The sequence below is a fragment of the Girardinichthys multiradiatus genome, chromosome 14, assembly GCF_021462225.1.
Source record: "Girardinichthys multiradiatus isolate DD_20200921_A chromosome 14, DD_fGirMul_XY1, whole genome shotgun sequence".
NCBI classification, from domain to species: domain Eukaryota; kingdom Metazoa; phylum Chordata; class Actinopteri; order Cyprinodontiformes; family Goodeidae; genus Girardinichthys; species Girardinichthys multiradiatus.
The window spans coordinates 36,761,197-36,788,819 of record NC_061807.1 but is presented as its reverse complement, the minus strand read 5'-3'; the positions used below and the strand labels follow the sequence as shown (position 1 = coordinate 36,788,819).

Genomic DNA, 27,623 nt, shown 5'->3' with positions numbered 1-27,623 from the left:
CAAGATGATCACACTGATTTCCTTTTATTTAACACCAAAATATTCTATAGTTTTCCTTGTTCATCTCTGTTGCCTTTTATGTTACGAGGCCTTGCTGAAAAGAGATATTTTTAGTAGCTGAAGAAGAAGTGCAACAGCAGGAAAACGCAATGCAGAAGTCAGAGCTGTGTCAAAATTAAAGAAGGAAGCTAGAAAAATGTTTAGAGCAGAAAACAGAGTCACTCTATGGCGAAGAGTTTCTCCTCAATACACAATTTCTCTTCTTCTGCAGTTTTCACCTGTTTACAAATTAATTTTATAATTTCTTTAAAACAACACATTACCAGTGTCTGAGTTTTCCTTGTTCATCTCTGTTGCCTTTTATGTTACGAGGCCTTGCTGAAAAGAGATATTTTTAGTAGCTGAAGAAGAAGTGCAACAGCAGGAAAACGCAATGCAGAAGTCAGAGCTGTGTCAAAATTAAAGAAGGAAGCTAGAAAAATGTTTAGCGCAGAAAACAGAGTCACTCTATGGCGAAGAGTTTCTCCTCAATACACAATTTCTCTTCTTCTGCAGTTTTCACCTGTTTACAAATTAATTTTATAATTTCTTTAAAACAACACATTACCAGTGTCTGAGTTTTCCTTGTTCATCTCTGTTGCCTTTTATGTTACGAGGCCTTGCTGAAAAGAGATATTTTTAGTAGCTGAAGAAGAAGTGCAACAGCAGGAAAACGCAATGCAGAAGTCAGAGCTGTGTCAAAATTAAAGAAGGAAGCTAGAAAAATGTTTAGAGCAGAAAACAGAGTCACTCTATGGCGAAGAGTTTCTCCTCAATACACAATTTCTCTTCTTCTGCAGTTTTCACCTGTTTACAAATTAATTTTATAATTTCTTTAAAACAACACATTACCAGTGTCTGAGTTTTCCTTGTTCATCTCTGTTGCCTTTTATGTTACGAGGCCTTGCTGAAAAGAGATATTTTTAGTAGCTGAAGAAGAAGTGCAACAGCAGGAAAACGCAATGCAGAAGTCAGAGCTGTGTCAAAATTAAAGAAGGAAGCTAGAAAAATGTTTAGCGCAGAAAACAGAGTCACTCTATGGCGAAGAGTTTCTCCTCAATACACAATTTCTCTTCTTCTGCAGTTTTCACCTGTTTACAAATTAATTTTATAATTTCTTTAAAACAACACATTACCAGTGTCTGATGTAAGGATGGGCAACTCTTTACTCCGTGTGCAGGGGTTGCTATGTAAGTACATCTCTTTTTTAAGCTTGAATGGTACAGATGAAGGAAAATGTTCAGAACTGCACAAAATCAATTTCCACTGACTTCACTACTCAGCAGAGTGACTCCATTACAGTAATTTTGTACCAATATCTACTGTTTTCGTACCCACTCTGCAGCTGAGAGACGACGTGACTTGAACAGACTTCTTGCTGTTCACTGACTGGCCATATAGGACAAGGAGAAATTAGAAAGTTTTTGAAGTGGAAGGAACGTTAATAAAACTCAAGAGTGACTAAAATAATATTAAGGACCACAGTGACCAGAGCAGGTCAACCAAATATTATTTTACTATTTACTAATCATAAACCATGTCTGAAGGCTTAAAGAAAAGAAAAAGGACACATCAGCTTATTTAAGTGTTAAAAATAACATCCTAAATCAGCTGATCACGCAAAAGATAATCTGTTAAGACGCACATACATTTTCCATAAAAAACACAAAACCCACCATGAAACAGCGTGTTTGGTTCCAACATTCATTGACGGTCCTTAAGGGAGCAGGTGGAGAGCAACTACCCGTAATCAGACTGCCTGCATCAGGTCAAACGGGCCAAAGTCCCTCTGAATCTGTGAAGCCTGAATATCTAATATCCAACCTAAAACTATCTTCACTGCTGTCAAAGTTGGTGGTTTTGTGCTTTAATGTCCTTGTCCTTGTTATTGCAATGGCTGAGACGTCTGGCAAAATTCTGAACTTTACCAGTCCAGTCTCCTCTCCGCTTCTCCTGCTTCAACCCCTCACATTAAAACCCCTGTGCCTTATTTTTTAAGTCCTGGCTGGGCTGTGGTCAAGATAATTATACCAGCGGATCATGAAAACACATAAATAAGACATTATTGCATACACAATAATACAAACATTTGTATTTCTTTTAGGTTTTTATTTTATATTTGTTCATTTATTTTTTATGATTCATGCTGATTACTTTAATGTGACAATGACATATAGTAATGTTAAAAGCAGCACAGCGCACCACTCTGACGGCTGGAGGTGGTGCTTCAAGCCATGACTCCAGCCGTCAGTGGAAACACAACAGGTTTGGTGTGGAGTAGAGCCAAACAGAGCAGAGTAGAGACGTCCGGCCTGAAGAGAGCCAGTAGAAAAGGGGCAAAAGGTTCATTTGTAGAATTTAACATCAGAACATGAATCTGTAAAACAAACTTTGATTAGAGTTTTGTCCTTTCATAATGTATTGGATTAATAATTAAAAACTCATTTGGTGATTTTGTTGCTTTTAAGTTTCTATCTAATAAAGTGCAATTTTTGTTTTAGGTCTCAGTTCACTGGTCTGTTGTGAGCACACTGAAGGTGAATGAACAATCTTTTCTCTTTACTGTTCATTTATTCTTTCATTTATTGTCAGCTGTTTCTCCGGTACATCTTAGTTTTGACTGATAATGGCATAACTACATTTATTTCCTAGATGATTTTGGGTAAGTTTTCACATGTAACTTGTGTATGTTTGAGTCTAAAGTGCAGTAAAAAATGTTTCCCAGCTTATCAGTTAAATCTTTTGCTTTTTATCTCACTTAAATGCTTCAGACCGTCAGACAATTTTTAATATCAAAGACAACTTGATTAAAAATCAAATGCAATTTTCAACCTTCTTGTTAAGTCATAAAGTTTTATTAAACATATTTTATGGAAAGTTGAGTTCAACTTTACTCGCCACACTGACCTCTACAATCAATAAATGTCTTAAATAGAACCTCCTGTCAACATGAAGTAGGCTAAACATTTGAAAAGGCAACACATTATTCCATGATCTAAATAAATTCAGAAACAAATGAGAAACAAAACCAACACACGTATTAACCTGGGAACCTTTATCCACCAGTGGTAAAGAGACATAAAACTACTCCAAAAGCACATCGCCAATTCATTACGGAGGTGCCAAAAGAACCCTTAGCAACATTAAAATCACTGCAGGCATCACTTGCCTCATTTAGTCAGTGTTCATGATTCCACAATAAGAGAATGGGCATTTATGAAATCCATTTGGAAGTTCCAAAGCGATAATCACTATGGACTAAAAAGAACACAAAGACTCATTTTGGTGGTCCCCATGCATTCTGGAAAATATTATGTGGACTAGTGAGACAAAATGGAACTTTCTGGAAGATGTGCATCTTGTTGCATGTGGTGAAAAATGAATGCAGCATTTCAGAAAAAGTACACCCAACATCGGGATAACACTCAGGTAATAGTATAATGGTCTGCCACTGCTCTGCTGCTTCGGGACCTTTTTTTCATAGAACCATGAATTTTGCTCTAGCAGAAAAGCTTGGCCAGTTTATGACCTTAACCTCAAGCCTACTTGGATTATACACCAAGACAATGATCAAAATACTTTTCCACAGCACTGTAAATACAATTCTCATTTGTTTTCTCAGATTACCCATTCTAGATTTGGTTTTACAAAAGCTGTCACCCTGTCACTTGTGGAATACTTATTTAGTGTTTTCATCTTTCTCTAGCTGTAAAAGGCTTTAATTAGCCCAAGAAATTACATTGATTGCTAAAACTGATGTATTATTCAACATACGGGTCTGTTTTTTATATCACCACAGATCTTGATATGTTTCTGACAGTTGTTTTTTAAGAGCTAAATGGTGACGACCCAGTATACGTAAATGATTATTGGTAGCCATCCCGTTAGGACTGCTCATTGAAAACTGCTGCATGAAATGGATCAAAGACCTCTTAAGTTGATCTGGTCTTTCAGAAATGGTCGCATTGTGCTTCGATCTGAATAAATAAGGCTAGAATCACACTCCAGAACCATTAATGAACCATTAATGATGGAGTGATGGAGTCACTTCCCACTTCTGGCCTACTCTGTGCACAGTATTGTATGAAGGTTCTGTAACTGCCTCCTTTGATGGCTCAAAGGCATAACAGCTTGCTTTGTGGCCTTAGTTATTGCTTAAGTCATACAAAAACAGCACGATGCCCTCTCAGACATTGCATTGAAAGTGTATTGTAAATGTTGCTGTGGTGTGTCCAATTTTGGGAAATATTTCACAGGAAGAAGGTTTCCTACAGAGAAATAACTCTGTTATTAAACAACTATTTTGGCTCAAGTCATATCTTCTTATTCCAAAATATCAGCTGTATGAACAAAGTCTTGTTCAGAGCCTATAATGCTTCATAGAAAATCTGTTAATTCTAGAGTTTTGGACATCAAATTATTTAAATCTCTCTTCTCATGTTGCAAAACACATGACAGATTCTCCATTGAAATTATATATTAAAGATAGAACAAAAACGAAAAAATGTTAGCTGAAAAACACATTTCTGGATTTTCAGTCTCTTAGATCACAGGGAATAATTTTGTCCCACTCTTATTTACAATGTTTATTGAGTTGATTGAGTTTTCACATATATTTATTTTGCATAGCTTAGATGCGCTGCATATTTTGAAAAATAAATTTGGAAATTCATGTTTTTATGAACCTCTCTCTCTAACAGATAAACCAGAGCTTGTCCTGATTGTGTCTCCATCATGGCTGAGTCCTGGTGCTTCAGTAACTCTGAGATGTGAGGTTAAACCTCCATCTGCTGGATGGGCGTTCTACTGGTATAAAGCTGTTCCTGATATATCACAGAGAAACTACAGATATGAGCTGCTGCCTGATAGCATCAGAGGGACTGTAGAGGACTTTTACATCATTCACGGACAGAGAAACACAGCAGGATATGCATGTAGAGCTGGAAGAGGAAACCAAGAGTATTTAACTGATTACAGTGAACAAAAGATTGTCTGGTCTCAAGGTAGGTGTGCTTTTCTTTGATGATTGGGATTCTTAACATTCCCGTCATTCATTTTTCCCATCTATAAGAAACCTGTCATGAAGTGGTTTTGGGGTGGACCGAAGCGCAGACAAGAGCTTGGAAGCAGCATCTTAAATTAATCCTTATTTTATTTAAAGGATCAGAAACGTAACGTAATCACTGCAGGTACAACACAGAACCAGAATCCAAAAAAACGTTCGAGGCTGCGATACTGCAGGAACATGGCATGAACGAGGGCAGCAACTGAGAGCGACGAGAAACCAGCAAAGAGCAATGAAACAAAACTAACTAATATACAGAGGCAGAACAAAGGCAGGTAATCAAAGGAACTAAGAACAGGTGAGACAAGGAGTCAGGAAGGCAGAGGGAACAGGTGAAAACAATGCATAGATTAAAACATGACAAGGGACTAATAAACAATACCAAAACGAAGCTATAAACAAATAATCAAATGAAGCATGAGAGTAAAGAATAATCATGAACCGAGAAACTAGAGGGAACATAAGAAACACCATAACCTAAGAACAAACAAGGAACCCATAAAGCAAACCAGATACAGAGTAATGAAACCTAACACCACACAGACTGAACTGACAGTAAGGGAAGCAGAGAACATGAGGACTAGGATATAAACAAACAAACTGTAAACAATAAGTAAACACAACCTAACCAGAGGGGCTGGAGAAATATGATAAACAGTAAACAAAACAAAGCACAAAGTCCAAAATGTCACATCCTGACAAAACCTAATGTCATGATTATTAGCCCTTGGTTTTGTTCTCTACTTTAGGTTTGACATCTATTGGTTTTTATCTGTCTGCTTTAATTGAGTAATTTTTCTTCTCTTTTACACTATTTTCTGATTTTGGTTTTCCTGCTTTACCTTTTACACTTTTTCCTAACTTGCTTCATCACCTTTTGTTGTGTATTTCTTGTCACTCTTATGTTCAACTATGTATTGATAACCTGGTTATTTTCCGTTATTTTTTTTTCTTCTTTCCCTTTTCTTTGGTTTTCAGAAGTGTGGGCAACTTAGGAGTGTATTTATGCAAAATGAGTCTACACTACCACATTGAACTTAAAAATTCTACTCGAACTCGTACTCGTCGTCTTCCGCTTTATCCAGGACCGGGTCGCGGGGGCAGCAGACTCAGCAGGGACGCCCAGAAGTCCCTCTCCCCAGACACCTCCTCCAGCTCCTCCGGGGGGAGCCCAAGGCGTTCCCAGGCTAGCCGAGAGACATGGTCCCTCCAGCGTGTCCTGGGCCGTCCCCTGGGCCTCCTCCCGGTGGGACGTGCCTGGAACACCTCCCGAGGAAGACGTCCAGGAGGCATCCAGCATAGATGCCCGAGCAACCTCAACTGGCTCCTCTCGATGTGGAGGAGCAGCGGCTCTACTCCGAGCCCCTCCCGGATGGCCGAGCTCCTCACCCTATCTCTAAGGGAGTGCTCGGCCACCCTACGGAGGAAGCTCATTTCAGCCGCTTGTATCCGGGATCTCGTTCTTTCGGTCATGACCCAAAGTTCATGGCCATAGGTGAGGGTAGGAACGTAGACCGACTGGTAAATCGAGAGCTTCGCTTTTCGGCTCAGCTCTCTCTTCACCACAACGGACCGGCACAGCGACCCATTACTGTAGCAGCTGCACCTATCCGTCTGTCGATCTCCTGCTCCATTCTTCCCTCACTCGTGAACAAGACCCCGAGAAACTTAAACTCCTCCATTTGAGGCAGGAACTCCCCTCCAACCTGGAGAGGACAAGCCACCCTTTTCCGGTCGAGAACCATGGCCTCGGACTTGGAGGAGCTGATCTTCATCCCAGCCGCTTCACACTCGGCTGCGAACCGCCCCAGTGCATGCTGTAGGTCTTGGCTAGAGGGGGCCAGCAGGACCACGTCAACTGCAAAAAGAAGAGACGAAATCCTCTGGTCCCCAAACCAGACCCCCTCCGGCCCTTGGCTGCGCCTAGAAATCCTGTCCATAAAAATTATGAACAGGACCGGTGACAAAGGGCAGCTCTGCCGGAGTCCAACATGCACCGGGAACAGGTCCGACTTAGTGCCGGCAATGCGAACCAAACTCCTGCTCCGCTTGTACAGTGACCGGATGGCCCCTAGTAAAGGGCTACCGATTCCATACTCATGGAGCACCCCCCACAGGGCATCACGAGGGACACAGTTGAATGCTTTCTCCAGGTCCACAAAACACATGTGGACCGGTTGGGCAAACTCCCATGAACCCTCGAGCACCCTGTAGAGGGTATAGAGCTGGTCCAGTGTCCCACGGCCGGGACGAAAACCACACTGCTCTTATGAAGCCGGGGTTCGACTATCGGCCGGACACTCCTCTCCAATACCCTGGCGTAGGCCTTACCAGGGAGGCTGAGGAGTGTGATCCCCCTGTAGTTGGAACACACCCTCCAGTCACCCTTCTTATGTAGGGGGACCACCACCCCAGTCTGCCAATCCAAAGCCACTGTCCCTGTCCGCCACGCAATGTTGAAGAGGCGTGTCAATCATGACAGCCCCACAACATCCAAAGACTTGAGGTACTTAGGGCGGATCTCATCCAACCCCGAAGCCTTGCCACCGCGGAGCTTTTTAACCACCTCAGTGAATTCAGCCTGGGTGATGAAAAAGTCCAACCCCGAGTCCCCAGCCTCTATTTCCACCAGGGGATGCATGATGGCAGGATTGAGGAGATCCTCGAAGTACTCCTTCCACGGCCCGATAATGTCCCCGGTCGAGGTCAGCAGCTCCCCACCCCCACTGTAAACAGTGTTGGCGAAACACTGCTTCCCCCTCCTGAGGCGCCGGACGGTTTGCCAGAATCGCTTCGGGGACAACCGGTAGTCCTTCTCCATGGCCTCACCGAACTCCTCCCAGGTCCGAGTTTTTGCCTCTGCCACCGTCCGGGCCGCGGCACGCTTGGCCCCACGGTACCCGTCAGCTGCCTCAGGAGTCCCACAAGCCAACCACAGCCAATAGGACTCCTTCTTCAGCTTGACAGCGTCCCTTACTGCCGGAGTCCACCACCGGGTTTGGGGATTGCCGCCGCGACAGGCACCACAGACCTTACGGCCGCAGCTACGGGCAGCAGCATCGACAATAGATGTGGAGAACATGGTCCATTCGGACTCTATGTCTCCAACATCCCTCGGAATCTGGTCAAAGCTCTCCCGGAGGTGAGAGTTGAATACATCCCTGGCCAAGGTGTCCGCCAGACGTTCCCAGCAGACCCTCACTATGCGCTTGGGCCTGCCATGTCTGTCCGGCTTTCTCCTCCTCCAGCGGATCCAACTCACCACCAGGTGGTGATCAGTGGACAGCTCAGCCCCTCTCTTCACCCGAGTGTCCAAAACATGCGGCCGAAGGTCTGATGATACAATAACAATGTCGATCATTGACCTCCTACCTAGGGTGTCCTGGTACCAAGTGCACTGATGGACACCCTTATGTTTGAACATGGTGTTCGTTATGGACAATCCATGACTAGCACAGAAGTCCAATAACAAAACACTGCTTGGATTCAGATCGGGGAGGTCATTCCTCCCAATCACACCTCTCCAGGTGTCACTGTCGTTTCCCACGTGGGCGTTGAAGTCCCCCAGCAGAATAATAGTCTCCAGGAGGGGCACTATCCAGCACCCCCAACAGGGACGCCAAGAAGGCCAGGTACTCCGCACTACCACTCGGCCCGTAAGCCGAAATGATAGTCAGAGACCTCTTCCCAACCCGAAGGTGCAGGGATGCAACCCTCTCATCCACTGGGGTAAACCCCAACACGAGACGGCTAAGCTGGGGGCAACAAGCAAACCCACCCCAGCCCGCCGCCTCTCCCCGCGGGCCACTCCAGAGTAGAAGAGAGTCCAGCCCCTATCGAGGAGATGTGTTCCAGAGCCCAGGCTGTGCGTGGAGGCGAGCCCGACTATTTCTAGTTGATATCTCTCGACCTCCCGCAGAAGCTCAGGCTCCTTCCCCCCCAGCGAGGTAACATACCCCGTCCCTAGAGCCAGTCTAAGCATCCGGGGATCGGGCCACCGAGGTCTCCACCTCTGTCCGCCGCCCAATCCTCTTTGCACCAGTCCCTCACGGTTCCCTCTGCAGGTGGTGGGCCCACTGGGGGATGGTCTCGTGTTTCTCGTTCGGGTTTGGCCCGGCCGTGTCCCGCGAGGAGCCACCAGGCGCTCTCCGACGAGTCCCGACCCCAGGCCTGGCTCCAGGATGGGAGCCCGTCTCCGCCGTACCGGCCAACATCACGTGCCTCGATTCTGTAGTCGTCATGAGGGATTCTCGAACCGCTCTTTGTCTGACCTGTCACCTAGGGACTGTTTGCCATGGGAGACCCTACCAGGGGCATTTAAGCCCCAGACAACATAGCCTCTAGGATCATTCGAGCACTCAAACCCCTCCACCACGTTAAGGTGGCGGCTCAAGGAAAAATTCTAATTCTTGAAAATAGTTCTAATCATATAAATAAAAACATGAATAATTACCTTTACAATCAGTTGTTGGTTCTCATGTTGGACAAGCATAAATTTAGCAGAAAACATACGTTCTTCTATCTGAAAATGTTTTAATTATTATTTTTTTCTTTTTGATGCGTATCTCCTACATGCCAGAATATGGCATAAATTATCAGGGAAGCCAAATTAACTCAGTCCAGTTGCATATTTTAACAGATTGTTTAAACCAAAATTATGTCACCTCTGTCTAGTAACTACAACCCCTGGCAAAAATCATGGAATCACCAGTCTCTGAGGATGTTCCTTCAGTTTTTGAATTTTGTAGAAAAAAACAGATCACAGACATGACAAAAAACTAAAGGCATTTCAAATGGCAACTTTCTGGAAATACTAAAAGAAATCACGAAAAATAATTGTGGTAGCCAGTAACAGTTACATTTTTAGAACAAGCACAGGGAATAAATTATGGAATCACTCAATTTTGAGGACAAAAATATGGAATCATGAAAAACAAACAAACAAAATAACACTCCAACACATCACTAGTACTTTGTTGCACCACCTCTGGCCTTTATAACTGCTTGCAGTCTCTGAGGCATTGACTTAATGAGTGACAAACAGTACTCTTCACCAATCTGACTTCAACTTTCTCTGATTGCTTTTGCCAGATCAGCTTTGCAGGTTGGAGCCTTGTCATGGACCATTTTCTTTAACTTCCACCACAGATTTTCAATGGGATTGAGATCAGGACTGTTTGCAGGCCATGACATTGACCTTATGTGTCTTTCTTCAAGGAATGTTTTCACAGTTTTTGCTCTATGGCAAGATGCATTATAATCTTGAAAAATGATGTCACCTTCCGCAAACATCCTTTCGATGGATGGGATAAGAAATGTGTCCAAAATGTCAATGTAAACCTGTGCATTTATTGAAGATGTGATGACAGCCATCTCCCCAATGCATTTACCTCACATGCAGCCCCATATCATCAATGACTGTGGAAATTTGCATGTTTTCTTCAGACAGTCGCCTGCATAAATCTCTTTGGAATGGCACCAAACAAAAGTTCCAGCATCATCACCTTGCCCAATGCAGATTTGAAATTCAACACTGAATATGACTTTCATCCAGTCATCCACAGTCCATGATTGGCTTTCCTTAGCCCATTGTAACCTTGTTTTTTTCTGTTTAGGTGTTAGTGATGGCTTTCTTTTAGATTTTCTGTATGTAAATCCCATTTCCTTTAGGCGGTTTCTTACACTTCGGTCACAGACGTTGACTCCAGTTTCCTCCCATTTGTTCCTTATTTGTTTTGTTGTACATTTACTGTTTTCAAGGCATATTGCTTTAAGTTTTCTGTCTTGACGCTTTGATGTCTTCCTTGGTCTACCAGCATGCTTGCCTTTGACCACCTTCCCATGTTGTTTGTACTTGGTCCAGGTTTTAGACACAGCTGACTGTGAACAACCAACATATTGTGCAACACTGCGTGATGATTTACCCTCTTAAGGAGTTTGATAATCCTCTCCTTTTTTTCAAGTGATATCTCTGGTGTTGGAGCCATGATTCATGTCAGTCCTCTTGTTGCAGCAGCTCTCCAAGGTGTGATCACTCCTTTTTACCTGGACACTAACTAGCAGATTTAATCTGATGGAGGTGTTATTGTTGGTAATGACAATTTGCAGGGTGATTCCATGTTTTTTTTCTCAAAATTGAGTGATTCCATTATTTATTCCCTGTGCTTGTTCTAAAAATGTAACTGTTACTGGCTACCACAATTATTTTTTGTGATTTCTTTTAGTATTTCTCAAAGCCAGAAAGTTGCCATTTGAAATGCCTTTAGTTTTTTGTCATGTCTGTGACCTGTTTTTTTTCTACAAAATTCAACAACTGAAAAAACATCCTCAGAGACTGGTGATTCCATGATTTTTGCTAGGGGCTGTGCAAATATCTAAATTCCCCTGATTTTTTTTTTTTTTCTTTTTTTTTTTTTTTTTTGTAAGGTATGGAAATCACTGTTTTAATTTTGTTTAAGCCTGTTTTTTCTAGGATTTCAGCGACTTGATTCTCTGTGACTTTTACCCACAGCAAGTGACTGCTAAAGCTCACTTCCAGGTTCCACAATTCCATCAGTCTGATCCTCCTGCAATCATATCTCCCTGTTTCCCTCCCTGATGGCTCATTTTTTCTTGTTATGCAGTTCTTTCAGGTCACTGGTGATCCATGCTTTGTTATTTAGGAAGCATCTCATTCTTTGGTTGGGGATGGTGTTGTCCACACATAGGTTTTGATAGTCAGTCACACATTCAGTAATGGCATTGATGTTATCTCTATGTGACTCATAAGGTGCATTCCAGTATATAGACTGAAAACAAAACAACTAAGGTTTTTAGCTTGAACCAAAGGTTTATACACCAACCAGAGAAAATCAAGGCAATGATCCTGTTGGTCAAGAGGAAGTCTTGCAAATGCACCTCTGACGTTTGCATAAAATACATGTTTTTTGTGCTCTACCAAAGAAAATAAACTGTTTGTTTTCTATGGTAGAGCAGCAGACAAACTGTTAAAACACTGGAAGTTTAGCAAAGCGTTAGACATACGTAAAATCACTGGATATTGCCACAAATGCATCGAGGTGTTGTTTCTGTAATTAAGGAACAACTAAGCTGATAACATCTCTGACAGTGTCTGCAACAGATCATGATGGCGTATTGTATGTTGCTGCTAAAATAATCCTGTTTAACTCCCTTAATAATACTGAACAAAACTTACTGCCTATACTTTCACAGTATGTCCTGGATTATAGCATCTGTTGCTGACAAGAACTGCTAATCCACCACCTTTGCTGCTCCTCCTTTAATGTCTGTCTGATTGTATAGTAAAAAGGCCACAGGGACATTGGGGTCGTAGATATCATCCTATAGCCACCTCTTGGTCAAACACACAATGCTGCATTCCCAGAAGCCCTTGCCACCACTTGAAGTTCATTCATTAAATAGATCCTTTGAACTCCTAAAAAAATAAGAAGGCACTTTCATTAATAGCTGGCTAAATGTGTATTGCGCATATCTCATATAAAGAAGACATTTGAATAGAATTTATATTCTAAACCAGAAACATCATTTTTAGGTAATGTATCCAATTATGTAGAAATTTACAAAAGAGCATGCTATGCTTTTCAGAATGTATATTTAATGAATGGCTCAAGGGATTTTGGTGAAACTTTGAATATACTTTAGCATCCTACAAAGGAGGCTGAGCGGAGTCTCTTACTTCTTCCCTCCCTCTGTCATTGGCTAGCCTGTATATAGGTCAGCATGCTGACCGGTGGTTGGTGAAGTGGGTGAATGACGCCGAGTTTATATGTATAGCACAGCAGTTTGGAGTTGAGAGAGTGTTAGTGTTTTTCCTCTGTGTTTCCCTCAAGGCTTTTTTAGGCAAATAATCATGGCTACTTGAACTACATTCCTGTTGGCTTGCGTTTCCTGTGGAGCCGCTACAATACATTTTTTGTCTTACCTTTGGAAAGACATAGTGTTTGTCATTTGATTGCATGAGAATTTTGGTAATGAAGTTTAATATAAATAACAAAAATACTGTCAAAATGCATTGCGTGTTTTCTGTTCAGTGGTAAATTGAATCAGGTTGATGGAATCTATTTAAAAAGTAAATGAAAGGCCATTTACAAAAACCTATGTTAGGCAGCTGCAAACGTTTAAGCTCAGATAAATTGCATTGAACATTTCCCAATAGTCAAAGTAAAAAAAAGTTCATGAGCAATGAAGTAAATATAAATACTTTTTTTTTTTTTAAAGCAGTTTTTCACCTAAAAATGCTTTACTTAGACAGAAAAAGTTAAAACACAACTAAACTACAACATGATAAAAAAAATCTAATTATAGAAATAATTAAAAACATACAATATTTGAAAATAAATCAGAAACAAATAGTGGTTGAAAAATATGACCTTGAAAAAACAATAAAAAAGAAACAAACATGGATGTTTTTAAAAGAAGCACAGGAGAAGGGCAGTTAGATGGGGAATTTAAATACAAAATATGAAAGAAGGCAAAAGGATTTAATTCTTAATAAGAAATTGTTTTGTTAAATTATCAGCATTATAGTCACAAACCCACAACTTCAGAATTTTTTCACTGTCATAACAAATAAAGAAAACATGGCATTTTCAACACTGTTACTCTTAATTTTTGTCTCTTTGTTTCTTGTATTGTTAGACTCTCAGCCAGCAACATCTCTCAGAGTGAGTCCTAACAGAGAGAAACATTTCACCTCAGATAATGTCCAACTGTACTGTGAAGGAAAATCTGCTTCATGGAGAGTAAAGAGGTTCACAAATTCCTGGTCGGACTCAACGGACTGCTCTGACTGGGGGACCCTGAGTGAATCCTCATGTACCATCAACAGTTCCTGGTCCCATCTATCGGTGTACTGGTGTGAGTCTGGATCAGGAGAGTTCAGCAATGCAGTCAACATCACTATACACGGTATGTTAACATATGTTATTTTTCAATCATCTCTTCACAAAACTATTATCTATAAAGTATTGTATTTTTGAATTGTAATATTTCATTTTTTATATTAGTTGACATAGCATTGCTACTTAGATCTGATACAATATAGAGTGTTTTCATTTGGAATCATCGAGTTGGGTGCAACTATTTAGGTGGTATAGGAAACAAACAAGTACTCCAGTCACCTGCTGTAGTCTGCCATCCTAAAATCAACAAATAACAGAAAAATGTAGTAAACAGCTGCAGTTCAAATCTCTGACTGGTGAAAACAATTACAATTTTTAGAAACTTTAATACTTAAAATAAATCTATAATGGGGAACGCCAGAGGCTGTAGGAGGAGAAGACACCTCTGTGGCTTCCTAGGCTATATCAGAACTTCCAGCGGAAAAATGTGAACTATATTCTGTGGTGTCAGAAAGGTGCTGTTTTGTGTCACTTTGCTGACTGCACTGACATCCCAGTTGCTCTGCAGGCTCTGATATTTGTACAACAGCACCGAGCACCTTACTCAAGTCCCCAATCACACTCTCCTGCACGTTTTTATCTTGTTTTCCCGCTCACACACGCACATGATCTTGAACATGTCTTAAACAATTTTTCCACATGTTGTCAGAGTCTGCAGAAGACTTCTCATGACTCGCTGAATTAGATCCAGTGTATAAAAATAAGGAGAAAATTAAAAACATGCAGCAAAGTGAGCTATGGGAATATGGGTCTGTCTGTCCACACTAGGAGATCGTCTGGCTCCATTTGCATCTTCCCTTCCACTCTATGTACAAGCGTCTTATCTTTTTAAAGCTGTACTCTCATGACATGCACAATATATCCATTTCATAATTTTTGTTTTCATTTTATTTAATTGAAGTTTAGGTTTTTTTTCAAGTCTTTAACGGACTTCAGGTCCTCTTAGATGTGATCTTTGACATTATGACAAAATAGTTTTGCCGGAGCAAAATAGAGTGCTGGAGAGAGGCCCTGAGTTCGCATTCCAATCAATGGTCCTGATGTGTAGTAGTTCATAACACCACTTCTTTCATTTATTCCAAACTTTAGTACTTTTATGTCAGGCAGTTGTGGTTTTTCACAAAAAACCCTGTAAAAATACTCATTAAATATCAGTTGTTTACCTGAAGCTGCTGATTTGATTTCCACAAGCATCTATTACAATGAAGCAAAATCTTTCTCCAACAGCACCAAAGCCTCTCCTGACTGTGTCTCCATCATGGCTGAGTCCTGGGGCCTCAGTAACTCTGATCTGTGAGGTTGAACATCCTTCTGCAGAATGGCGGTTCTACTGGTATAAAGCTGTTCCTGATCCATCTTACTTGAACTACAAATTCAAGCTGCTGCCTGGCAGTCGCGAAGGGACTGTAAATGACACATACGTCATTCGTGGGACGACACACACAGTAGGATATGCATGTAGAACTGAAAGACGAAATCCAGAGTATCCCACTGATTACAGTGAACCAAAGTATGTCTGGTCTGCAGGTAAGTTCTGTTTTGCCTTCATTTCAGAGTCTATTGATCATATTTTAAATGTTTTTGCAGCCCAAATGCTGTGAATGTAGCCTAGAAAATCTACAAAATATTAACTTTATTAGTTATCAAAGAAGGCTTTAAAACACAGTTACTGGATCTTCGATGTGTTTTGAAAATGTTAAACAAATAAAAAGCAGTTGTAATCTTTGCAATGGGGACTGCTTGATAAAAGAGCAGTGTGATTACTTGAATTACCGTAAAAGTTATTACAGGTCCTTCTCAAAATATTAGCGTATTGTGATAAAGTTCATTATTTTCCATAATGTAATGATGAAAATTTAACATTCATATATTTTAGATTCAGTGCACACTAACTGAAATATTTCAGGTCTTTTATTGTCTTAATACGGATGATTTTGGCATACACCTTATGAAAACCCAAAATTCCTATCTCACAAAATTAGCATATTTCTTCCGACCAATAAAAGAAAAGTGTTTTTAATACAAAAAACGTCAACCTTCAAATAATCTTGTACAGTTATGCACTCAATACTTGGTCGGGAATCCTTTTGCAGAAATGACTGCTTCAATGCGGCGTGGCATGGAGGCAATCAGCCTGTGGCACTGCTGAGGTCTTATGGAGGCCCAGGATGCTTCGATAGCAGCCTTTAGCTCATCCAGAGTGTTGGGTCTTGAGTCTCTCAACGTTCTCTTCACAATATCCCACAGATTCTCTATGGGGTTCAGGTCAGGAGAGTTGGCAGGCCAATTGAGCACAGTGATACCATGGTCAGTAAACCATTTACCAGTGGTTTTGGCACTGTGAGCAGGTGCCAGGTCGTGCTGAAAAAGGAAATCTTCATCTCCATAAAGCTTTTCAGCAGATGGAAGCATGAAGTGCTCCAAAATCTCCTGATAGCTAGCTGCATTGACCCTGCCCTTGATAAAACACAGTGGACCAACACCAGCAGCTGACACGGCACCCCAGACCATCACTGACTGTGGGTACTTGACACTGGACTTCTGGCATTTTGGCATTTCCTTCTTCCCAGTCTTTCTCCAGACTCTGGCACCTTGATTTCCGAATGACATGCAGAATTTGCTTTCATCCGAAAAAAGTACTTTGGACCACTGAGCAACAGTCCAGTGCTGCTTCTCTGTAGCCCAGGTCAGGCGCTTCTGCCGCTGTTTCTGGTTCAAAAGTGGCTTGACCTGGTGAATGCGGCACCTGTAGCCCATTTCCTGCCCACGCCTGTGCACGGTGGCTCTGGATGTTTCTACTCCAGACTCAGTCCACTGCTTCCGCAGGTCCCCCAAGGTCTGGAATTGGCCCTTCTCCACAATCTTCCTCAGGGTCCGGTCACCTCTTCTCGTTGTGCAGCGTTTTCTGCCACACTTTTTCCTTCCCACAGACTTCCCACTGAGGTGCCTTGATACAGCACTCTGGGAACAGCCTATTCGTTCAGAAATTTCTTTCTGTGTCTTACCCTCTTGCTTGAGGGTGTCATTAGTGGCCTTCTGGACAGCAGTCAGGTTGGCAGTCTTACCCATGATTGGGGTTTTGAGTGATGAACCAGGCTGGGAGTTTTAAAGGCCTCAGGAATCTTTTGCAGGTGTTTAGAGTTAACTCGTTGATTCAGATGATTAGGTTCATAGCTCGTTTAGAGAGCCTTTTAATGATATGCTAATTTTGTGAGATAGGAATTTGGGGTTTTCATGAGCTGTATGCCAAAATCATCTGTATTAAGACAATAAAAGACCTGAAATATTTCAGTTAGTGTGCAATGAATCTAAAATATATAAATGTAAAATTTTCATCATTACATTATGGAAAATAATTAACTTTATCCCAATATGCTAATATTTTGAGAAGGACCTGTATACAGTGGCTTGTAAAAGTATTCATACCCCTTCAACTTTTCCACATATTGTCACATTTCAACCACAAACATAAATATAGTGTATTGGAATTTTATGTGAAACACCAACACAAAGTGCTACAGTGCCTTGCCAAAATATTCAGCCCCCTTGAAATTTTCAACCTTTTGCCACATTTCAGGCTTCAAACATAAAGATATAAAATTAAATATTTTTGTGAAGAAAGAACAAGTGTGACACAATTGTGAAGTGGAATAAAATTTACTGGATGTGTCGAACCTTTTTTACAAATAAAAAAACTGAAAAGGGCATTGTGCAACAGATATTTTTCTTCATTTTTATTTACATATTATAAAAAATCACACTTCTGATGAAATATCATAACCTCAACTTGAAAAAAAGAACAAACATTGTTTGACTTTCTAAATTCATAATTTGAATGACTGACTACTTTTAATCTGAACACTAACAGAAACATAAGAATTTAAATTAAGGTGACTATTTTTGTTGACTGCTCAGTATGATTCTGTTTTTCAGGCTCTTATCCAACAGTGTCTTTTACAGTGAGTCCTGACAGAGAGCAACACTCCCCTTCTGTGTCTGTAACACTGAGCTGTGGCACAAATTCTGCGGAGTGGAGAGTGATGAAGTTTTCAGAAAAAGGCTACATTGCAAACATAGAAAACTGCCCTGGCTTGTGGACTACAACTGGATCCTCGTGTACTTTTAGCACTCATCTCCGGCACCAAAGTGGAGTGTATTGGTGTGAGTCTGGATCAGGAGAGTTCAGCAATGCAGTCAACATTAGTGTGCACAGTATGTAATCCCTCCCCATTGATTATTTATAATATTATTCTCTCTCTTGTAAAAGAACAAAAACTGAGTCAGAGTTTATTAGCGACTACACAGAGAAGTCTTACTTTTGTAGTCTGTACATTAAACATAGCTTGTTTATTACAACAATCCTTTATCACAATTATGCTTAATAATGCCTTTTGTTTATAGTTTTCTGTATTAAACAAGTGACACCCAAACATTGAAAACACAACAGATTCTGGAGTGTGTAATGTAGTTATGGACATTGGACACAAGATTAACTTTGATTGGTTTACTTTCCATTTTTTCAAGATAATCCCATTCCTGTGGTCTGGCCCACAACACACAATCAGAAATGGTATACAGTACCAGGTCCCAAGTTGCAACTGTATATAAAGCCACTCATAGCCATAGCCATTAATCTCTCCTGGCACTGTTTGCTGAAACATCTCCACCTGTAGCTGAGCAAAACCACTATACAGGTCCTTCTCAAAATATTAGCATATTGTGATAAAGTTAATTATTTTCCATAATGTAATGATGAAAATTTTACATTCATATATTTTAGATTCATTGCACACTAACTGAAATATTTCAGGTCTTTTATTGTCTTAATACAGATGATTTTGGCATACAGCTCATGAAAACCCAAAATTCCTATCTCACAAAATTAGCATATCATTAAAAGGGTCTCTAAACGAGCTATGAACCTAATCATCTGAATCAACGAGTTAATTCTAAACACCTGCAAAAGATTCCTGAGGCCTTTAAAACTCCCAGCCTGGTTCATCACTCAAAACCCCAATCATGGGTAAGACTGCCAACCTGACTGCTGTCCAGAAGGCCACTAATGACACCCTCAAGCAAGAGGGTAAGACACAGAAAGAAATTTCTGAACGAATAGGCAGTTCCAAGAATGCTGTATCAAGGCACCTCAGTGGGAAGTCTGTGGGAAGGAAAAAGTGTGGCAGAAAACGCTGCACAACGAGAAGAGGTGACCGGACCCTGAGGAAGATTGTGGAGAAGGGCCAATTCCAGACCTTGGGGGACCTGCGGAAGCAGTGGACTGAGTCTGGAGTAGAAACATCCAGAGCCACCGTGCACAGGCGTGTGCAGGAAATGGGCTACAGGTGCCGCATTCCCCAGGTCAAGCCACTTTTGAACCAGAAACAGCGGCAGAAGCGCCTGACCTGGGCTACAGAGAAGCAGCACTGGACTGTTGCTCAGTGGTCCAAAGTACTTTTTTCGGATGAAAGCAAATTCTGCATGTCATTCGGAAATCAAGGTGCCAGAGTCTGCAGAAAGACTGGGAAGAAGGAAATGCCAAAATGCCAGAAGTCCAGTGTCAAGTACCCACAGTCAGTGATGGTCTGGGGTGCCGTGTCAGCTGCTGGTGTTGGTCCACTGTGTTTTATCAAGGGCAGGGTCAATGCAGCTAGCTATCAGGAGATTTTGGAGCACTTCATGCACCCATCTGCTGAAAAGCTTTATGGAGATGAAGATTTCATTTTTCAGCACGAACTGGCACCTGCTCACAGTGCCAAAACCACTGGTAAATGGTTTACTGACCATGGTATCACTGTGCTCAATTGGCCTGCCAACTCTCCTGACCTGAACCCCATAGAGAATCTGTGGGATATTGTGAAGAGAACGTTGAGAGACTCAAGACCCAACACTCTGGATGAGCTAAAGGCCGCTATCGAAGCATCCTGGGCCTCCATAAGACCTCAGCAGTGCCACAGGCTGATTGCCTCCATGCCACGCCGCATTGAAGCAGTCATTTCTGCAAAAGGATTCCCGACCAAGTATTGAGTGCATAACTGTACATGATTATTTGAAGGTTGACGTTTTTTGTATTAAAAACACTTTTTTTTTATTGGTCGGATGAAATATGCTTTTTTGTGAAATAGGAATTTTGGGTTTTCATGAGCTGTATGCCAAAATCATCCATATTAAGACAATAAAAGACCTGAAATATTTCAGTTAGTGTGCAATGAATCTAAAATATATGAATGTTAAATTTTCATCATTACATTATGGAAAATAATTAACTTTATCACAATATGCTAATATTTTGAGAAGGACCTGTATATGTACATTGCCCCATACAGTTTTTGTTTGTTTGTTTAACTAAGCACAAAAAAGTTAATTTATCATGATCTAACTTTCTGAAACTGTCTTAAATGTCTCCAACAGCTGATTTCCGACTGACACCTAATATTCTCTGAATGTTTTACAGATAGAGATCTTCTCCTGGTGAGCCCTGTCCATCCTGTGACTGAGGGAACTTCTGTTATTCTGATCTGCAAACAGAGAGGAGAAAATACACTTTCAAATGTGATTTTCTACAACAATGAAAAACTGGTACAAAATGACAGCAGAGGGGAGCTGAACATCTCTGCAGTGTCTCAGTCAGATGAAGGTTTCTACAAGTGTGAACATTCAGGAAAGGTTTCACCACAGAGCTGGATGGCAGTTCAAGGTAAATTAATTCATACAATTTCTTAATGAAATTATGTTTTGTGAGGATCTAATATCACTGTCACAGGTAATAGATTGTATTCATCACCTAAAACAGCTGCATCCAGACCTGAAAGCTCATTATTTATTGTGCTGTTGGTCACTGGATCAGTGGGTGGAGTCATCCTTATTATTTTCCTTCTTCTACTGTGTCACTTCAGACAGTCCAAGGGTGAGACCTTTTTGTTGTGATAGAAACTATGACACATCAATGTCATAAAATGAACTATTTCAATACAAATCTCTTTTTGTGAAACTGGTTTTGATACAGAGCAACCAGTCAGCAAAGACCAGCATCAGGATCAGCAGCAAATATACTCCTCTCTTTTGCATGGTCAGTTTTTAATATTGTTTTAACAAATCTTTCAGTTATTAATTACATAAATATAAAATACAATATTATGTAAAATATAAAATATTTTAACCGCTTGCATCCTGTTTTCCAAGATGTTTGTTTACAGTCTACTGTGTTAAATTAAAAGGAACGAACAATTTATTGAAATCGCATGACTGACATGATAACTTACTAATTTAGATGTGCTCTATTTTCACTGACCTTTAGGAGATCTTTGTGTCTATGAAACAATCAGAGGGTCTGCAAACTCTGGAAAAGGTACAGTAAAAATATTGAATATCAAATGATGCTGGGAGCTTTGAAAATATACAGTAACTCACTATCAATGCAGTCAACAATAACATTATTGTATCAGTTTAGGAAGATTATGGATACATTATCGATTATTACTTGTGTTTGTGAACAGGACAACATGATGATTCAGAAAATTTCCCTGACTCTGTTGGCATGACTTCATCATAGCACAGGTACAAAACCTTGGCAGTAATTATTTGTGAAGTCTTCTCTTGTTTTGTTTAAAAGTATTATTTCTCTTCAGTTCTTCCCCCATGAGTTATGACAGGTTTAAAAATCTACAGTTCCTTTAAAACTGCTTGAATCACAAATAGATAGGTAGACCAGGATTGCAAGCCTTGTGTTTGAAGGAGTGACAGGTACAAGGAATCAGTCTATTCCAGTGGACCAAACAATCCCAGTGTGTTTTTGGTCCAAACAAGCTTCAATTACATTTTCTCTCATAGCATCAGAAGCGAAGACAACCCGATTTTGGGTATATCTGACAAAAACTGCATTTTTATTGTTCAAACTAAAAACTAAACTGAAAAAAGTATGTAGTTTTCATTTAAGTCTTTCCCAGTCTAACAATATCAGACTGCACAAAGTTCTCTTAACATAGCACCAAGACACTGAATAATTATATAGTATAATATAACTGATTAATTTGATGGAAATTTTTCTTCTGTCAGTTTTTAAATTTAAATATTAAATGTTTTGACTCATTTTATCTTTTTTATTGTGTAAATAGGGTTTTTTAATGCAATACTTTAATTAACATTTTTTAAGTAAATATAATGAGCCTTCAGTACCTTTGTATTTCTGTTTTTGAGATGTTTCAAATCCTTTTCTTTCTTGTCCAGACGGAGAACTTCTTCTTTACCATCATAAGAAAATCTCAACTGAAAAACTCGAATTAATGTCTGGCAACATTGGGTGAATTTTTTGGTTTGTTTGGTCATTTATTGATTAGATTAGACTTACTATACCTGTACTATTTATTTGCTATATTTAGTCCACCCAATTTATGAAGAATGCCATACAGTGTCCTTGAAACAATTATGTATCCATAGTTACCAGTGTTATGACTCAGTTAACCCTTAATTTGCTATTAACTTTTAAACACATTAACATAACATAGTCCATAGCAATTATACCAGTATAAGTCTGAATTCAAAATTATCATTGTCTTTTTGATCTTAAAGTGCTCATTGTACTGTGCCTTGGGAAAAAAGTCAATATGGAGAAATGCAGCAGTAGATAGAGCTCAAAAACAGTGGGAATACAAGCTGTATTTAGGTGGAAAAATGAGCAAATTCAGAAAATAGGAAAGCAGTATGTAGCTCCCTCTCTGGCAGCTTAGCTTTGTCTCTTGTGCCTCCAGAACTAATTGTGCATCTAAATTATTTTAAACCATTAAATTGTATCTTTGATTAAAACTGTTCATGACCTGAAATCCACAATTTACCATTGTGATATGGTTTGCACAGGCCTTGAATACTGCATTATTGAACCTATTTTAGAGGTGCCTAATCTGGCTACCTTAATAATAAGTAATTACAGGCCTACATCTAACCAAACATTTTTGGCAAAGATAAATAAAAGAGCGGTCCGTCAATAATTGTACTCATTTTTGATTGAAACAATCTCTTTAATGCTTTCAGTTAGGTTTTCAATCAAACCACAGCCCTGAGACTGTTTTGTTAAAGGTTTCAAGTGACGTACATTAAATGTCTCTGTCTTTGGTTTTACTGGATTTCAGTGTTGCATTGGATACATTTGATAATAACATCCTGACTGATTAGATATTTGATTATTATTTAAGAACTGCAACATATGTTACAATATTTAGGGTGATGACAAAACTTTCTAGAACCCCTGCCATAGACCATTGATGATGGACTATGAAGCACTGACTGCTCTTAGGCCTAAAAACATTTCAGAGCTGCTGGTAAGGTATAAACCATGTACATCCCTCAGCTCACCCAGTGCTTGCAGGAAAAAATGAAACAAGGGGTGGTGACCTTTGGCTTCTTTCCTCAGATCTGAAACAAATTACCTGATGTGCAGAAAATGTTGGCTCCTTTCAAACAGACCTAAAAGCATTCCTGTTTACTGCAACTTTTTAAAAAGATTGCTATATTTTTTCATTTTTGTCATGTCTTAGCTTTTCATTAGTTTAAATCTTCCGTTCTTTTGTTTTCAGTGATGTTTGCATTTTTAATATTGTTGTTTTAATGTGTTTAGTGTTTTTAATGTGTTTTATCCCTACTCATTTGTTTTTCTGCAAAGCACATATACTGTGTATGAAAAGTGCTAGAAAAATAAAGTTGCCTTGCCTAAATGCCAGTGAATATGGATGAAAGTATGTCTTAATTTCTTAATTTAGATAATTTAGAGCTGATTATATTAGACTTAGACTTTTTTCTATTGTCATTCAGATTTGCATCACCAAATACATATCTGGACAAGATCTTTAGCAATGGCTCAGTAGAAATATGCAGTTTAGTAACCCACCATTTCTTTTCCTCGTCAGTTCCCTTTTTTGGAGGTTGGACGTGTAAAATAATCAATGATCTGGACCTTAGCACATACTGGCTGCAGTTACCCAACAACCTTCCCCAAATAAGTCACATTGGCCCTTGAAAATGACCTGTCTGTTTGTCTGTGTTCATAATAACAATTCGTAGACAATCTGGTTAGAAAGGATCGGATTGGAAGTGCTTTGCTGTCATCTAGCGTTTAGACTATGAACATCACCTGGTTGGGATTTTACAGTATTAAACTGTGTTTGATTTACCGTGAAGATGGACCAGAATGATTGTACAAAAAATATTTAATAATCAAATTCCATATCATTCTTTCAGCTACAGCAGTATTAACAAATGAATGATAAACATATCACAGACACAAAAGTAAGAACTCCTCTACAGCCCTGATCTCACAAGATGTTGTTTGTCATTGAAATACATAAATCATTAGCCATGAAGAAGATCCCTATGTTGCTTTAGTAACAGTAGAGCTGCTTTCCCACAGAATCTGGCAGGACGGATATTGTCCAGCTCAACCTATTGAGGTGGTCTGAAATATTTGTAATTTTTTATGAAAAAACTGAGAATTATTTCTGATAGGTGATACACAAAATAAAGAAAGAGCCAAAAATAAACCATTACAGGAAAACATAGCTACAAAAAAAGTGGACACTTAAAAAAGATCTTACATTACTTATACAACTTCTTCCAAGGAGAAAGACTTCATACACTGACCCTATTTTCCTTGCCTTTTCCTAGAACAGATACAATTCAACCTCTCAATGTAATTTATTTTAAACCACTGATGTTTTCTTCCTTTCTCCATGGCTCCAGACATGTCACAGTCATCCATCAGTCCATCTGAAGCACAGTTCTTATAGCTGACCACCTTGTCACTGACCCAGAACCACAAATCCAAAGTGCAGGCGTAGTGCAGCCCCATCCAGACATAATGGGTTGAAGTGAACTGGGCTTTCTGGTGGACCCATCACTGCTCATCAGGGTTGGTGATGGTGACCAGGTCATGATAGTGATCTCTGCAATAGGATAGGGCATCCTCCAAGGTTTTATTTTCTTTCACCAGGATAAACTCTCTTGCTGTTTAAACAGTGATTGAAAAGAAAGCCTTACCCATGTAGCATTGTTGTCATCATTTCTGCTGATCCAAGGGTTAAATATAAAATAATAAAGTCCAGAAATATGTTCCTAATTTCAAAAAGCATTTTATGATTAAATGTTTAATGTTGTTTAATCTTTAGAAATCTTAAAGAGCAACTCACCATCATAACAGGTGACGGGTTTTCTCAGAGCACAGTTCTCATTCTTCCATCTGCCTTCATCATCAAACACAGTCCTGGCACACTGACCACTGTTGATTTTTTGGTTGTTAAACTGTAGATTCCAGCTTCTGAAAGAGAAACTGCTTCCATCTAATCACCTCCAAGTGTCTCTGAACAGGCCAGTTAAAATGTATGTATTATTTTCAACAGAACTGGATTCCTTCTTTAGCTCATCATCCTGTAGCTGTGTCAGTCCACTGACCAAGTCTGTGTGTTTTTTTTCTGCAGTAGCTCTGAGGTTAGGTCCAGTTTTTCTTTTCTCGAATCAAGTGGAATTTCTTTGATGAATTACTTTCTTTGCAAAACACAAAATGTGAGCAACAACCTATCCAAATATTTTCTCTGCAGAATATCACCTTAGAGCAGGAGCAAAAACAATAACATGTTCATAGTTACATTTTATTCTAATAAATTGCTAATTTTTAGTCTCAGTTTCTATTACTTTTGACAACAAATATCTATCCAGAAATACAGAAACAGGGTTTTTTATTCAGCCTCAATGCTACAATGTTCTTACCATTGTAGCAAAGAAAATAATAATGTACATTACAGGCTATATTTCCCCACTTCAAGTTCTTTCATATGATTCTGCATCCCTTTTGCATCATTTGGCTCGTTTTTGTTCCACAGTTGCTTACTTTTATCAAACTCCACTCCAGGCAGAGACCAGTGCCATTTTCTGTAAGCCCTTGTTTGGTTGTACAGACCAATCCAAACATCCTCCACACCTCTTGCTGAGATGTTGAGGAGTCTCTTCATGTCTCCGATGTCAGACTCTGTGGCCAGGTCAGTGTGCTTCTCTCTGCAGTACTGCCGAGCTTCAGTCCAGTTATTTTATTGTCGAGATACTCATAGAGCTGACAAACTGTTGCACATTGACCTAAAACAGCAAAAAAAAAATAAATATCAGTGTAGTTAATCTCCAAACAGTTTTAAAGTGCAGTAGAGCAATTATATCTTGGGCTTTGACATATGTAATTATATTTTAAATATTTTTATGTCACTATCTAGTGGTCTTTTGAGAGCAACTTAAGCTGTATTATATTCTAATGAAAATGTTAGGAAAATTTATGCAAAGACACTTACCCATGCAAAAAAGCAAAAGCAGATTCCACTGCATGTTTGCTCAGCTAGATACAAATTTTTTCTTTTGACAGATGTGTCTCTGTTGGAGAAAACATCAGAATCAGAATCTGAATCAGCTTTATTGCCAAGTTCGTACATACAAACAGGGAATTTGACTCCGGTGCACTTTGCTCTTTGGTTTTGTTTTTGCATTACAGAATATACATATTTACAATGTACAATGTACACATATATAAATAAAAGGTTATGCTAATTGGTAACTCTAAATTGCCCTTAGGTGTATGAATGAGTGTGTGTGTGGTTGTTTGTGTGTTGCCCTGCGATGGACTGGCGACCTGTCCAGGGTGTACCCTGCCTCTCGCCCGTAGACTGCTGGAGATAGGCACCAGCTCCCCCGTGACCCACTATGGAATAAGTGGTAGAAAATGACTAAGTGACTGACTAAATAAAAGATGCATTTGCAACATCTGTATGCTGTTGTTTTGTACTCTATTAAATGTTCATCAGAGAAACAGCCCGAGGAAAGAAACTGTCTCTGTGGCAGCTGGTTTTAGTGCTCTGTAGCGGCGGCCTGAAGGTAAAACTCTAAACAGTTTATGTGCAGGGTGTGTGGGGTCTGCAGAGATTTTAGCAGCTCTTTTCTTGACCCTAGACCTGTATAAGTCCTGGATGGAGGGAAGGTCAGCCCTGATTATTCTCTCTGCAGTCCTGATTATTTGTTGCAGTCTGGACCTGTCCTGTTTTGTGGATGAGCCAAACCACACTGAGATGGATGAAGACAGGACAGACTGAATGATGGCAGTGTAGAAGATGACCAGCAGCTCCTGTGGAAGGTTGAACTTCTTGAGTTGTATCAGGAAGTACAGTCTCTACTGGGCCTTCTTCCGAACAGTGTCTATGTGTGAAAACCATCTCAGGTCCTCAGAGATGGTGGTTCCTAAGAACCTGAAGTGGTCCACAGCTGACACGGTGTTGTGTGGGGGTGGTGTTGTATAGGGGTGGTGTTTTCCAAAGGTCCACCACCATTTCCACAGTCTTGAGTGGGTTGAGTTCAAGGTAGTTCTGACCGCACCAGTGGACCAGCCGATCCACCTCCTGTCTGTAAGCAGACTCATCACCGTCCTGGATCAGTCCAATGACAGTGGTGTCATCTGCAAACTTAAGGAGTTTCACAGACGAGTCCGCTGAGGTGCAGTCATTTGTATAGAGGGATAAGAAGAGTGGGGATAGAACACAGCCCTGGGGGGCACCAGTACTTATTGATCTGGATCGGGAGAAGAT

At 40.1% G+C, this 27,623-nt stretch overlaps 1 protein-coding gene across 4 annotated transcripts; it reads left to right on the top strand.

Annotated features, from left to right (window-relative positions):
* Positions 1–770: 770 nt before the first annotated feature.
* LOC124880102 lies at positions 771–23,739 on the top strand. 4 transcript variants are annotated; one of them, XM_047385021.1, is made up of 13 exons: positions 771–886; positions 1,171–1,229; positions 2,541–2,576; positions 4,740–5,042; positions 13,763–14,032; positions 15,253–15,552; positions 17,959–18,237; positions 20,477–20,719; positions 20,786–20,929; positions 21,029–21,091; positions 21,320–21,370; positions 21,519–21,579; positions 22,249–23,739. In XM_047385021.1, the coding sequence occupies exons 2-12, from the start codon at positions 1,193–1,195 to the stop codon at positions 21,572–21,574; spliced, it is 1,782 nt and encodes a 593-aa protein (XP_047240977.1). In that variant the 5' UTR covers positions 771–886; positions 1,171–1,192; the 3' UTR covers positions 21,575–21,579; positions 22,249–23,739. The 4 variants fall into 4 exon arrangements, with proteins under 4 accessions (XP_047240977.1, XP_047240978.1, XP_047240976.1 ...); XM_047385022.1 differs by lacking the exon at positions 771–886 and having other exon boundaries at positions 1,042–1,229; positions 20,816–20,929; XM_047385020.1 differs by lacking the exon at positions 771–886 and having other exon boundaries at positions 1,042–1,229.
* The last annotated feature ends 3,884 nt before the right edge of the window (positions 23,740–27,623 follow it).